The 15,690-nt window shown below is 42.4% G+C and overlaps 1 protein-coding gene across 2 annotated transcripts in view; it reads right to left on the bottom strand.

Moving 5' to 3' along the window:
* Positions 1 to 15,690, bottom strand: part of DCBLD2 (discoidin, CUB and LCCL domain containing 2) — a 92,705-nt gene that overhangs the window by 18,632 nt on the left and 58,383 nt on the right. For both annotated transcript variants that reach the window (XM_051859388.3, XM_089331502.1), the window contains 6 exons: positions 11,277 to 11,328; positions 6,503 to 6,575; positions 6,079 to 6,212; positions 4,025 to 4,065; positions 2,650 to 2,865; positions 1,834 to 1,958 (listed from right to left, as the gene is read on the bottom strand). In XM_051859388.3, coding sequence (XP_051715348.2) covers positions 1,834 to 1,958; positions 2,650 to 2,865; positions 4,025 to 4,065; positions 6,079 to 6,212; positions 6,503 to 6,575; positions 11,277 to 11,328 — 641 coding nt within the window. The remainder of the gene's footprint in view (positions 1 to 1,833; positions 1,959 to 2,649; positions 2,866 to 4,024; positions 4,066 to 6,078; positions 6,213 to 6,502; positions 6,576 to 11,276; positions 11,329 to 15,690) is intronic.

Here is a 15,690-nt window from a genome sequence, read left to right on the forward strand (position 1 = left end):
GAAGACTGATTCTGAATGTCAGTTACAAAGAGAGAGGGAGACACACACACGGAGAGAGAGAGAGAGAGAGAACACCACATGGAGAAAGAGAGAGAACACATGGAGATAGAGAGAACAACATACGGAGATAGAACAACACATGGAGAGAGAGAACAACACATGGAGAGAGAGAGAGAGAGAGAATGAATGAGAATCTTCCATTTGCTGGTTCACTCCCCAGCCAGCCACAACAAGTAGCGCTGGGCCAGGCAGGAGCCTCATCCAGGTCTCCCATGTGGGTTGTGGGGCACAGCATTTGCACCATCTTCTACTGTTTTTATCCAGACCATTAGCAGGAAGCAGGATAGGCAGTGGAGCACCTGGGACTTGAACTGGTGCCCATATGGGATCATGGGAGGCAGCTTTACCCATTAAGTATGCCACAGCGCTGGCCCCAAGCCAATACTTTTTTAAATTTGATGAAGAAAGAAGCTCAAAGAGCCCAAAGCAGAAGAAACATGAAGAAAACTATAGAAAAACACATCATCATAATCAAACTACTTAAAATAAACAATAAAAAAATCTCATAAGCAAAGAAAAAAAATAAATTATCAGGGAACAGAATTAAGGATAAGAATGGCAGAATTTTCACCAATGCAAGGCAGAAAACAATGGATCAATATATTTAATGTATTGAAAGAAAAAATAGTCAACCTAGAATTCTATACCCAGTGAAATTATCTTTCAAAAATGAAGGTAAAAAGGTCTTTTTCAGAAATATAATTCAATGCTGTTAGAAATCTATATAATATAGGCATTGGAGCCGGCGCTGTGGCATAGTGGGTAAAGCTGCCACTTGCAGTGCGGGCATCCCATATAGGCACTAGTACGAGACCAGGCTACTCCAATTCTGATACAGCTCTCTGCTATGGCCTGGTAAAGCAGTACAAGATGGTCCAAGTCCTTGGGCCCCTGAACCCATGTGGGAGACCTGGAGGAGGTGCCTGGCTCCTGGCTTTGGACTGGTGTAGCTCCAGTCATTGCAGCCATCTGAGTTGTGACCCAGTGGATGGAAGACATCTCTCTCTGCTTCTGCTTCTCTGTAACACTTCCTTTCAAATAAATAAAATCTTTAAAAAATATAGACATAGGTAATTCTATTTTACAAGTATAATAAATGGTACTGAAGAAACAGATGTACCAGGAGTAGAGTGGTCAGGTTTGGGGCATTAAGCAGAGGATGGTGACAGTGTGCTGTTCACTTCAACAGGCAGAGGGTTCGTCAAAGACAAAGTTAATGTGATATCAAGTAGAAGACAGAAAAGAAGGCCCTGAGTAAGTACTTAGAGCTCTATGAAATGGAGTCCCTGGAGATTTCTGAAGTAGATGATAAAAGTGGTAATTGAAGATATATTAGCAAATCATATGGATGATATAAAATGAAAATATTATATAATTGAAGCCAAAATCATATGGCAAACTCATGGAAAAAAGTGTGTTCATAGTTTCAATCTATTCTCCTTAGGGACAGGGACTTCTCCATTTAAAGATCCTTGTGGCGGGTCATGGACCAGGAGCCTGGGTGAATGGAATAAACAAATGGATGAAATTCACTCCGCTATCATCCACCCCTTACTGGCAAGTCTGGCTCATTCTAGCATGTTCAGAGCTTTTTGCTAACAAGCACCAAAACAGAGTTTTAGACCACTTTTATAATTAACTAACGCTACCAAAAACAACCAGAAGAGGGCAGTGTAAGACAAAAGCTGTACTGAATTTTCACACACCTTTACACTTTTGGCAAGGATTCATTTTTTAACATACTTTTTAAAAAACACCTTGATAATCATTTACCTTATCCTGTTCCACACCAGGCTCTCTATACACAGTCCATTTCTGCCCATCATCGCTGTACAGAATTTTATAGGCAGACACATAGTAATTGTGCTCCACCATAGTAGATCCAGTGGTTATAATGCCTGGGAATGAAGAGTTGTTCTCATCAGAACACATGGGCTAACTCAGCAGCCAAGCATAAACACCTGAGGGGCATTGTTCAGACATTTCTGCCAGCAGCTCATGTCCGCACCTATGTGCAAGTTTTCACCATCATGGCTTTGTGTTCTTGTAGAGATGGAAAGAGGTACGGGTGCACATAAGGAAAGCACTATTGTGTTCTGGCAACTTGTGTTCATATCACTATAAAATATATTTTAATTCCTAAGAATAAATTTCTGGGAGTCAAAGATTAAAGATGATTATTGGTATTATTTTCAGTACCAAAGCAAAATAAATCTTTTAACAAAACCATTCCCAACCAGTTATTCACACCATTTGCTACGTTTCCCTAAATTAAATTTATGCTCAGCACATGTGGAGAATTAGTTATTTATAGCACTTAAAATGGACCCCATGAACATAAATTTCAATGACTCTAAGAGATGGTTATCCCGTGTGTTTCAAGACCACTTTTCACTGAAACACACCCTTGAAAGAATGAAAGTGAAAAACTACTTTCCTCTGCCATGCTTTATAAAACTTTCTCCAGTGATAACACCAAGCAATAAAATTGGAAACCATGTAATTGAATTTTCCATGAAAATCTTAGATGTCAACAGGTTTGCGAGTAATAAGAGTATCAGAAATGGTTCCAGGAAACTGTTTCTTAACCTGTTATCTTCTTTTCCTTATTCAGATCTACTTGTAACCACTGATATTCATCAGTGGCAAAAGCAGCCCAAGGGGGTCCAGGTTTCTTCAGCCTGGCCTTTTCAGGTTTCCAGCTGTTCTCCTGCCCTGTGTGGTCAGTCCACTCCAGCACAGACGAGGCTGTTACTTGGGGATCAGCGATCACACCAGATTCCATGCCCAGTGTGCCATAACAACCTGAAACAAAGCAGAAAGTAAACTTGGTTTCTAGATATAAATTCAAAACTTAATGGACTTGCTCCTTGCAAGCTTTCTACTGCATCTTTAATTAATATGCGCTGTGCTAGTAAAACACTGTAATAGAAATTTCAATACCAGGACAGTGTTTCTTGGACGTTATGTTTTTGTGTATCATTAGGAAACCTGTAAACATTCACCAATGAGCAAATGAGCAATAACTTTTAATTTACTACAGGTATAAGATCCTCTCCCTGGGACACTCTTTCCAGGTAAGTGGGGTAAGGAGTTACTCTTTTATCTCTTCCAGGGTTTGTTTATTTGTTAACTTCTCTATGAGGTTTTTCCAGATCCTACTTAAACTTCAACCCAGTCTCCCTGCACGTCCTGTCTTCCTTCCTTGCCTATTCCCCTACATCTTCTTATCATGCTGAGAACAGTGTACTATAGACAACAATTTATTTACTCATTGTTTGTCACTCTCACTACCAAAAGGTAAGTTCCAGGAAGGAAGGAGTTATATTGTTCACTATCGAGTCACGAGCACCAGAACAGCGCCTAAGCAAGTAAGAGAAGTTACTCAATAAATATTTTCTGATCAGTTACTTCTTCCTATCAGTCATCTTTTCTAAGGAACCTTGCTTGCTTACGTAATCTATCTATATTAGTATGAAACTCCCAATTTATTCTTTTTTTATGATTTATTTATTTATTTGAAAGGCAAAGTGAGAGAGAGAGGGGGGTGGGGGAGAGAATCTTCTATCTGCTGGTTCACTCCTCAAATGGAGGCAATAGCCCAACAGGGCCTGGCCCAAGCGGGGAACACAGGTCTCCATCCAGATCTCCCGCATAGGTGGCAGGGGCCCAAGTACTTGGGCCAACTCCCACTGCCTTCCCACAATAGCAGGGACCTGGATCAGTACCAGAGCAGATGGGACTCTAATTGTTGTTGGGAGATGCTAATGTCTCAATAAGCAGTTTAAATCATGGCACCATACCACCAGCCTCTATCATTTTAATAGGTACCACTTTGTGCTACTATGATGTTTAAGTGCAAAAGTACAAAAAGTCAGTAATTGATACAGTGCCTGCTATAGAGTGTATAACAATTATCAATTTAACAAACTACATTAAGTTATAAAGTCCACAAAAAACTTACCACTTGTCTTAAATGTAAAAAGACTTGTAGATAAGTGTCCTCTGAAAGAGAGAGAAGTGTTTATTGTTTTTTTTGTTTATTTGTTTGTTTTTGGTGACACACACTTAACACATGACTTCTCCAACCTCATTAAGACTAAAACCATGGGGAAAGTTTTTGCTTTTTTCTGTACCATTTAAAGACCTAGTGTGATTCCATGACTAAAAATTAGGCAACTAGTATTGTTTCTAGGAAAAAAGTCTCATTTCTAAGCAAAGCAAGTTTTGAAATCTGCATAAACAATTTTTTCTATAAACATCTAGTATCCAGTTTCTTTCTCCTTTTTAAAACTTGAGAGGCATGAGAGACAGACAAAAACAAAACGGTGGGGTGGAGAGGCAGACCTTGCTCCCATCTAGGGGATTTACTCCTGCCTGAAAGAGATGGAGTTGGGCTACGGCTGAAGCTGGGAGCCAGGATTACAATCAAGGTCTCCCCAATTGGTGCCAGGGACCCAATGACTTGAGCAACCACGAACGCCTCCTAGGGTCTGCATCAGCAGGAAGCTGGAGTCAAGAGTTGTAGGCAGGAATCTTAACCACTAGGCTGAAAGCTTGCTCCCTAGTCCCCAGTTCCATACATGACTGTGTCAATACATCCATACACAATAATATGTACTTATTTATTTTTCATGAAATGTATTGACTCAAACTTTTGCTTTTTGTTCAAGTACACTAAATGGTATAAAACTCTCAGAGAATGAGGCTCAAGCTTCCTGGGGTAAACATAAAAAAAAAATTGGCTACTAACAGACTGCACTATTTTTAAAAAAGGGGAAACCAACATGTCTGAGAATGACCTTTAATATTAGAACCCAGCATTGCATTTGCATTTCCAAGCAGTAGACAGAATAGGCGAGCTGAGAATGGACCAGTGAGACAAGTGAAGACTTCACCAGATGGCAGGCCAAAGGACTCCTTTGAACTTGCAGGAATAAAACCTCTAGTTCAATCTTCGGCCTCTACACAGCATTCAAACTATTACATCCTGTGCTTATTTTTTTTCAAGTATGAAAGGCAGAATTCATACGCCCTCCACAGACTCTTTCCAAAGGCAGGGAAGGGGAAAGAAATGACAGCATCTGCGTAAAGCACAGAGAAGGAACCCAATGAAGGAAAGGTAGCTGGCTCAGTGCTAGGGAAGGGTGAACAGCAGCCCAGGCACAAGGCCAGTTCTGCACAGCCAGTGAGCCGAGCGTGATTTTTGCATGGTCAAGGAGCTGTAAGTACAACACAAAGAGAGGGACAGAACCATGTGGCCCAGGGAGCCTGCAGTACTCCCTAGGTGGACCTTCACAGGAAGTGTTTGCTGCCTCCCGCTCTAGAAAGTCTGGCTCGTGGGCCCGCACTCGCGTTCTGAGTGAAAACTGGCCGAGGGCCCCCGGAGGGAGGCTGGTTTCTCTGAAGCCTAGAACTGTTCACAGGAGGAAGTATACCTAAGATGCAGAGTTTTTAAACATCTCTTAGCTAATACTGCATTTCTAGTTAATGTTTCAACTTTCGCTTTTGATGTCTGGTCCTTGTTTTGTAAAGAAGAACACTGTAGATACCATGAAAATAGCTTCTTAAAACATTCTTCCAGAATGAGAGAGAGATTCATAGTAATATTACCTGTTTTATGTCAACATTTAGTTTATAATTCAAAATAGTTCAATTATCCTCAATCCATCCTGGACTACATGGGCTATAAGGAACAGGGCACTTACAGCTTCTGATCTTTAAAATAAAATGGGATGCAGCAGAAAACTTTCAGACTCTTACTCCAGAGTTTCCAACACTTAGAAAAAAAACAAACCACCCTTTCAAATGACTATCTTTTTTTGAGGCAGAACTAAAAATTAGTACAACATTGCCTGTACACTTCAAACTACTCAGATATTGAGCACACACCAATCTGAATGCTTTTTGCATAAAGGTTTTTCCCTGAGCCCCATTAACAGCGACACTTCTGAGATCCAGTCAGTCCCTAGCCCACTCCTATTCAGCATGCTTACTGGAAACAGCAAAGGTACTTACACCACAGATGTGACATTGTTAGCCAGAGAACTTTCATAGTACGGGATACCTTTGCTGATTACCACGCTGATTTGGCCGCCCAAAATATTTGACACTACTCCTGCATGCACACCAGCCATGCACAGTGGCGAGGACTTGGGGAAGGGAAAAACAAAAGATTAGGTTTTAATTATCTTTGCCTAATTAAAAAAGAAAATACTTCTACTTTCCTCAAGAAATCTGTGGATTCGGCAGTTTTCTCATAAATATATAGTACTGGTGCTCTAACAGAACAGAATTTTAGTAGAAGAGAAAGAATAAAACATTACATGTTGCTAAAAAGAAATAATTTCTAAATATTATATATATACAATAGACACATATCTCACTGTTCTGGAGTTTACTTTTAAGATACAACGTTAGAATAAGTCTATCTGCAACTCACATCTCTGTATCCATGAGGGATTGTTCCAGATATCTCAGCAAAAGGAAGCAGACAACCAGCTGGGCAGTACTTGCTGTTGAATGAAAACAAGTGAAAGGTTATATTAGAGTGTACTTTCTAGGGAAAAACATCAAGACACATCCATATGTATTTCTCAGTTCAGTGCAAATACTATAGTACTACAACCCTGAAATAACTCTTTTTTTGTTTGTTTTTAAGATTTGTTTGAGAGGCAGAGCTACAGAGAGAAGGAGAGACAGAGAAAGAGGTCTTCCATCCACTGGTTCACTTCCCAATGGCTGCAATGCCTGGGGCTGGGTGATCTGAAGCCAGGAACCAGGAGCTTCTTCCAGGTCTCCTGCATGGGTGCAGCGCCCAAGCACTTGGGCCATCCTCCACTGCTTTCCCAGGCCATCAGCAGGTAGCTGAATCAGAAGTGGAGATGACTTGAACCAGCACCCATATGGGATGCCAGCACCGCAGATAGAGACTTAACCTACTATGCCACAGCACCAATCCCAGTAACTTACACTCCTAAAAAGACTTTTCAGATATTTTTCTATTGCTCCAAATATAAGCACAAAGGCAACACAAGTCTTCCATGTGGTGGCAGAGACCCAATTACATGAACCATCACTGTTGCCTCCCCAGGGTCTGCAACAGTAGAAAGCTCGAGTCAGGGGCTAGAGCTGGGAACTGAACCCAGGTACAATACTATGGGACACAGGCATTTTGATCATTAGGTTAAATGCTCATTCCCTAGTATCCAGTTTCAAATATGACTGTGAACACAGTCCATATAAAATAATGTGTACTTATTTCTTTTTGTGAAAAACACTGACTCCTAAACTCTTACAACTTTTGCTTTGGGGTGAATCTAGACTAAAAGACATTATTATCATTATACATGCTGTATAATAACACTTCTTCACCCATGTTATTTACAAAATTTTTCTCATATTCTACAAATTGTTTTACTTCACAATGAATGGTAGACATATTTCCACTTTAAGATCATCTATTCATTATACCTAATAGCTACATGATATTCCATTTTTGGATAAACAATGTGAGAGCTATTTGTTATATTTAATAGCTGTGTGATAGTCTACTTTGTGAATAAATGATAGTGCGTTCTACCAACCTGCTATTGATCAGATTGCAGTTGCATTAAAAGACTGGCATTCATTCCTTTATTCATTCACTCACTCATCTACTCAACACAAAGTCATGTTTTTGTGTCTCTTAACAAGGGAGATATATTCCCAGAAATTAATCCTTAGACAATTTCATCACTGTGTGGACATCATTGAGTGTACTACACAAACCCAGATGGCATAGGAGACTTAACACTAGAGCTAAAAGGTATAATGTATTGCTCCTAGGCTACCAACCTGTACAGTATATTACTGCACTGAACACTGTAGGCAACTATAATGCAATGGTTAGTTTCTGTATCTCAGCACAGAAGAGAGGCAGGAGAAACACAGTATAAAAAGATTTTTAGGGGCTGGTGCTGCTGTGGGGTAACAGGTAAAGCCAACGCCTGCAGTGCCAGCATCCCATGTGGGCGCTGGTTAAAGTCCTGGCTGCTCCACTTCCGATCCAGCTCTCTGCTATGGCTTGGGAAGGCAGCAGAAGATGGCCCAAGTCCTTGGGCTCCTGCACCCACGTGGGAAGACCTAGAGGAAGCTCCTGGCTTTGGATTGGCACAGCTCCGCCATTGCAACCAATTGGGGAGTGAAACAGCATTTGGAAGATCTTCTCTCTCTGCCTCTGCTTCTCTCTCTTCAAGTAAAACAAATAATTTTTTTTTAAAGGCTTTTAACATAGTCCACCGGTAGAGAGGAATTCCCCGGAAGGGAGTTGCAGTACTGGAAGCTGATCTGGGTGAGCGAGTGGTGAATGAATGTGAGGCCTAGGGCATTACTGGACATGGCCGCAGACTTCATCAACAATGTACACTCAGGCTACACTGAATCTGTTCAAATGTTTAATGTCACTTTCTCACCTTACAAAACTTTTAAACTGTTTGAACTTTGAGACTCTTTTGTAGTAACACCCAGCTTAAAATATTAGCACACTGTACAGATCTACAGAAATATTTTTATATCCTTACCCTATAAGCTTTTTTCTATTTGTTTTTAACTTTCTAATTTTTTTTTCTAAGAACTAACATTCAAGCCCCTACATTAGTCTCAGCCTGCACAGGATGAAGATCGTCAGTGTCACTTCTGCTCCCGCACCTCATTCCGCTAGGTCTCCGGGGCAGTGGCATGCCTGGAGACGTCACCTCCCGTGACCACAGGACTCTTCTGAACACCCCACACAGGATCTGCCCAGGGCTCTTCCTAGGACGTGCCACTCTTTTCAGAAATGTGTCCACGGTGGTTTGCTTGGTGTGTTTCTTTTTTTCATCACAGATTTCCTTCTAAGTAGATATAGCACCACAAAAATTCCTCTCTGCTAAGGAAAACCTTCCACATGCTGGTGTATGTTCTGAACTCTGTAAGAAGCCTGTCGATGTCTACGGAAGCTTCTGCTGAACTCCTCACTGAATTTTCTAGCAGTTCTTCCTCTTTTTCTTCTCCTGCAGTGTCTTTCTCTTGCTTCTTCCGCAGCCCCGAGTTCACTAGGTGATAGGACTGTTTCAGGTCTGTTACGATCTCAAGGGACTCCTGTGGTATATATTGATGGAAACGCTACTATGCAGTGCAGCACTGTACTAGAATGTTTTATTATGTTGTCTGCTGAGTGCTGGGCTGTGTGGACACTGGGTTTGCAAAGGTCAACCAAACAAACGTAGCCCCTGCCCTCGCTGAATTTACATTCCAGTGGTGGAAGAGACATTAAACCAATACTTCCATAAATAATTATATTTCAGCTCTATGATGAAGAAAAGGCACTGTGAAATAACTGGGAAAGATCTAACCTAATAAAAGTTAATATAAACACTTAGTAGGCTTATTGTGTGCCAGGCAGCATCCTAAGGGCTTCAGGAAAGCCACAAGAACCCTATATGCTAGGTACTGTTACCATCTTCTCTTTACAGATAAGCAAACTGAGGAATCGTGTGCCCAGGGCACACAGCTGGCAAGCAGTGGGAGGGCTCCAGAGTCTGTGCTCCTACAAAGCAGGGCTCTGGACTGCCTCAGCCAGGGGACGGGGCTGTGAGGTAGGGAAGCCCAGCAGTGTGTTGAGGGCACACTGAACAAGCAGAGGAACGTGCAGCAATCACTAGGAAGGGCACGCCCTGCAGCACAACAGCCTGCTCTGTGAGTGCAGGCGCTCACTGCAGAGGCCAGGCTACAGCGAGCAAAGGGAGAGGAGCAAGAGGGTACACAGGGGCCAGATCACACAGACAATGGCATCGAGTCTAGAATATATTTCCAAGTAAAAAGAGGAAGAGATTTTGACAGTTTACATAATTCAATTCCTTTTTTTTTTTTTTTTAAAGATTTATCCATCTATTTGAAAGGCAGAGGCAGAGGGGGAGAGAGGGGAGAGAGGTTGAGTGGGGAGGGAGGGGGTGAGGTGGGTTGTGGCAGGGAGAGGAGGGGAGAGAGGGAAAGAGAATCTTCCATCTGCTGGTCGACTCCCCAAGTGGCCACAAAGGCCTGGGCTGGGCAGATCCAAAGCCAGGAGTCAGGAGCCTCCTCCAGGTTATCCAAGGCCCTGGGCCATCCTCTGCTGCTTTCCCAGGCATACCAGCAGAAATCCAAATCAGAAACAGAACATCCAGGATCCAAACCTGTGCCCATATGGGATGCCACCACTACAAGCAGAGGTTCAACCACTACATCACGGTGCCGGCTCCCCTCACCCCTCTTCATATTTCTAATAAAGGTTATTCTGGCTCCTGGGAAACAAGAGAAGGTGAGGAATCATGAGCAGAAGCTGCGACAGTTAAGCAGATACAGATCGGATTTGGGTGATGATGGAGTCCAGAAAGGAGGGTGAGGAGGCTGGATCCTCCAGCAGGGTTATCCTTGCTGAGCAAAGCACCTATCAAATGCAAGAGAGGGAACACTTGCCACAGACAGAACCATTCTTAAAGACAAAACCGAGCATCTGTGGGGAGGAGAAACAAGCTGAGAGGAGGCTGAAACATGAGAATGATTTTGCCAAGAGGAGAAAAATTCCAGGAAAGTTCAGAGCTCAGAGCAGGGTAAATAATCCAGAATCATTTCAACATGGAGTAGATGAAACAAGACTGGAAGAATGGTCCAAGGACTCCTCGTGAAGGACTCTGAAGACCACACTGAAGAGTGGGCAACTTTTTATGACCATAAGGAGTTCCTAAGATGTATCAGCAGGGAAATGTTTGCATATCTAGTTCTGAAAACAATTTGGCAGAGGTGTGAGTGGCAGAACAAAGTTAGAAGAGATCAGAAATGGGACATCAACTAGAAGCTAATCCTAGTCCAGGCAAGAGACAAAGCCATAAAGCAGACAGTAGAAATGCTACTTGGGAAAGAATACCTAAGAATCCCATAATAGCCTAAACCTTCCATTTTCATTTTTCTAGAAAGACAGCTTTTCTATTTGTTAGCTAGCAGCATATATTGAAGCATATTAAAATTATACTTTGAAGATCTAAGTGTTACAATTATAGAAAAATTTAAATATGGCAATAATTAAATGATTTTAAATAAACTATTTGAGTCATGGAATAATTATGTGTCATATATTACACAATAATCCTAAGTAGATACAGAATGAATATGAATAGTATTTAAGCAAAATGGGAGAGGAGGCAAAAATATGCTCATACCTGAACTCAGGCTCCAAAAAATTGGATGCAGTGTCCAAACAAGTAATTAGATCTAGAAAAACAAAAACAAAACACTAATTCAGTAACGCACAAATTCACTCTTGCTAAACACCAAATGTCTCAGAATCCCAAAATGTATTGCCCTAAATTTCAAAAACTCCAAACAGCATTTTTTGTTAATCAAGCTTTCTAATTTTAACTATCTTGATTTGTGGCACTATGTCTCTTCAACACGCCTGGACTACCATGTCACCTGAGGAAGTCACATACCACGTACACAGAACATACACAGACAAGGAAGGCCTGGTAGTGGCTTCTGTAAAAATAGGTGTTGATTCTGTGACTCCAAATGCTACACAGAATCTACTCTCTGCATAGGACCAGTGGCAGCACCATCTTCCAGGAACTTACTAGAAATTTAAATTTTTTCTTAAAATTTTTTTTTCCATGCTGATCTGATGGCAGGAGCCCTGGTCTCCCATGGGGTGCAGGGCCCAAGCACTTGGGCCATCCTCCACTGCACTCCCTGGCCACAGCAGAGAGCTGGCCTGGAAGAGGGGCAACCGGGACAGAATCCGGCGCCCCAACTGGGACTAGAACCCAGTGTGCCAGTGCCACAAGGCGGAGGATTAGCCTAGTGAGCTGCGGCGCCGGCCCAAAAAAATTTAATTGTTGTTATTGATTTACTTATTTGAGGAGCAGAGTGAATGAGAAAGAAGGAGGGACAGGGAAAGATCTTCCATTTGTCAGTTCCCTCCCCAGATGGCCACAACAGCCAAGGATCAGCAGGATGCAACCAGGAGCCAGTAACTCCCTCATGGTCTACCATACAGGTGTCAGGGTCCCAACTACTTGGGCCATCTTTCACTGCCTCCCTAGGTTCATTAGCAGGAAACTAGACCAGAACAGAGCAGCTGGGACTCAAACCAGCACTCAGACACAGGATCCTGCATTGCAAGCAATGGCTTAACCCACTGTGCCACAATGCAGGACCTAGAAATTCAAATTCTTGAGCCCCATCCAGACTCTCACAATCTCTGGAGACAGGGCCTGGAAGTCTGTTTTTAACAAGCCCTTCCAGTAATTCTTAAATACAATGAGGTTAGAAAAGCACTGCTCTAGAGAAAACAATATTTTTTTTGACAGGCAGAGTTAGACAGTGAGAGAGAGAGAGAGAGAGACAGAGAGAAAGGTCTTTCCGTTGGTTCACCCCTAAATGGCAGTTACGGCCAGCGCCCTGCACCGATCTGAAGCCAGGAGCCAGGTGCTTCCTCTTGGTCTCCCATGTGGGTACAGGGCCCAAGGACTTGGGCCATCCTCCACTGCCTTCCCAGGCCACATCAGAGAGCTGGACTGGAAGAGGAGCAACTAGGACAGAACCAGCGCCTCAACCGGGACTAGAACCCGGGGTGCCAGCGCTGCAGGCGGAGGATTAGAAAAGTGAGCCGTGGCGCCGACCAAGAGAAAACAAATTTTAAAATTTAATATTTTCTGTCTAGAAGTCAATACATCTGATTGTTAACCTGCCTCTAAGACCTAGTTCTTAGGTTACAAAAAAGGTAGCTTTTGATGAAAACACATTTTAATGGTTTCTTTCCACTCTCAGGATGGAAAGCAAAGCTCTCAACACAACCTGTAGAGTCCCACATTGCCCAGCCCACCTCAGTCTCTCATCTTGTCCTGAGCCATCTTGGCTTCTCATCACTCTACCTTTCGTTTGGTCCCCCTGGACCAAGCTACTGGCTTGGCCTGCAAGGTCTTTCCACTGCCTGTTAGCCTAGGATTCCTCTCTATGATCTCAGCTTTAAAGAGTTGCCTGCTTGGGGCCGGCGCTGTGGCATAGCAGGTTAAATGCCCTGGCCTGCAGTGCCGGCATCCCATATGGGCGCCGGTTCAAGACCTGGCTGCTCCACTTCTGATCCAGCTCTCTGCTATGACCTGGGAAAGCAGTGGAAGGTGGACCACGTCCTTGGGCCCCTGTACCCGCGTGGGAGACCCAGAGGAGGCTCCTGGCTTCGGATCAGTGCAGCTCCAGCCGTTGCAGCCAATTGGGGAGTGAATCAGCCGAAAAAGAACTCTCTCTCTCTCTCTCTCTCTCTGCCTCTCCTCTCTGTGTAACTTTGACTTGAAATAAATAATTTTTTTTTTTTTTTAAAAAGAGTTGCCTGCTTACAGAAGCTGGCCTTGACCTTTGCCAAGTTAAGGGTCACACGACAGGCACTTAAGTTTGGTTTGTTTTAACAAATGAATGGCTATTATGTTCTCACAGTAACACGTTTTACGTAAGACTGATTTTTGATGTGATTATAAAATTATAAGTAACATTATTCTATAATGCCTGGTTCCTGGACAGAGGCTGAGGCTGTGTCGTCCACTCCGTATTGCCAGCAGCAATCAGTGTGAATGTTTTACAGGAGGCTTTCAACGAACATTTATTAAATCAATGGAAGAATAAAGTTTCTGTTTGTTGGCATGTTTGTTAAGTCCTGTCATTTACTAACCCGTAGGGAGAGAAACCTGGAAGAAGACACAAGAGCAATCACAATGCTTGGCTGGAAAACTGCATGCAGGGGGAGGGGAGAGCAAGGAGAGACACACACTGATAGTGACAGCAACCAGCACGCTTCTGCATGGCTGGCATCCCAGGTGGGCACCAGTTCGAGACCTGGCTGCTCTACTTCCGATTCAGCTCTCTGCTGTGGCCTGGGAAAGCAGTAGAAGACGGCCCAAGTGCTTGGACACCTGCACCCACGTGGGAGACCCAGAAGAAGCTCCAGGCTCCTAGCTTTGGGTCGGCTCAACTCTGGCTATTTGGGAAGTAAACCAGCAGATAGAAGACCTCCCTCTCTCTGCCTCTGCATCTCAAATAAATAAATCTTTAAAAAAAATTTTTAAGAGACTTCATGTTTATCATCAAGCTGAAATGAGTGTCAAAGAACTAGAACATAGTAACTGTGCTACATCAATAGGAAAGCAGTATTTTGAGAGCAGTTCTACAGGTTAGTAGCTATAAGTAATGGGCATTTGAATGATGCCTAGGTTAATTTTGTGCTTTAGAAGTTTACAAGGACACATGCCTGGACTAGTTGACCAACTGGGAAACACAAACAAATGGAATTACCTACATTCTGGTTATTCCTGTCAATCTTTGTAAAGCATCAAGGAGAATCAATTTTCCACTTTCCTGTTCCACCAAAAGCATTTCCAACGTTCAAGATTTACAGTCTGGGATGAAAAGGGACCTGTGTGGTCCAACACAGCAGGCAAGCCACAAGGAAAGCGCCAGCTGGCCTCAGTACCTTCAGGCCACAGGCCAGAAAGCTGGTCAATTATGAACACATTCAATCAGAACAGGACTCTGGTTCTAAGTTCATGCACTGCTGAAACTCCACAATACGACATGCAACTGTGCAACTGACCAACTTATTCTCAAATTCCATGGAGGCTCAAAACAGGATGAAGGAGGAAAATAGGAATTCAAAACAAGCAGCTACAAGGAAAGCCAGGAAGACTGAAGAGAGAGAAAGTGGCAAGTACAGAATTTGACATTTACAACTCCGTGAGGCAAAGGAAACATCAAACTTAGCAGAGAATTAAGAAGTGTAAAAATGGGTCTTGAGAGCTTTTCCCAAGTAAACAGCCATCCAGAAAACTATCACTATTACGAGGATCCCAGAAAATAAGAACATAGCCCGAGTAAGAGAAACACATCTCAGAAAAAACCATCTACCTCAGAGACTTCTGACAGCAATTTTTAAGAATATAATCAGTGGGATAGAATCAAGAGTCTAGAAATAAATCCTCAAATTTATAGTCAACTGTTTCCAAAAAGGTGTCAAGACAATTCAATCAGGGGAAGAATAGTGTTTTTAAACACATGATGCTGGGGTAAATGGAAACTCGCAAAGCACAGAAATTGGACCTTAACACTTCATGCTGGATTAAAAAATTAACTCAAAATAGATCTAAATGTAAGAGCTGAAACTATTTAAAAAATTAAGAAAATATAGGAGTAAATGATGACCTTGGAATAAGTAGTGGTTTCTTAGATTTGACACCAAAGGTATAAACAGCCAACTAAAACTAAATAAACTCAAGTTTATCAAAATTAAATCTTCAGTGCTTCAAATGATACTATCATGAAAGAAAAAGTCCTGTAGAAAATATTTGCAAATTATAGATCTGGTAAGGGTCTACTATTCAGAATATATACACAACATTGTGATGGGACATATAAAAGACAAATTACCCAATTTAAAAAAGTGCAAAGAATCTGAACAGACATTTCTCCAAAGAAGATAGACAAATAGGGGCCAGCACTGTGCGGCAGCAGGTTAAGCTGTTGCCTGTAACAACACCAGCATCCCATATGAGAGCACCAATTTGGTCCTGGCTGCTCCACTCCAATTCAGTT

This window comes from Oryctolagus cuniculus, chromosome 4 (genome assembly GCF_051225735.1).
Source record: "Oryctolagus cuniculus isolate XC-2025 breed Fujian yellow rabbit chromosome 4, ASM5122573v1, whole genome shotgun sequence".
In the NCBI taxonomy this organism is placed as follows: domain Eukaryota; kingdom Metazoa; phylum Chordata; class Mammalia; order Lagomorpha; family Leporidae; genus Oryctolagus; species Oryctolagus cuniculus.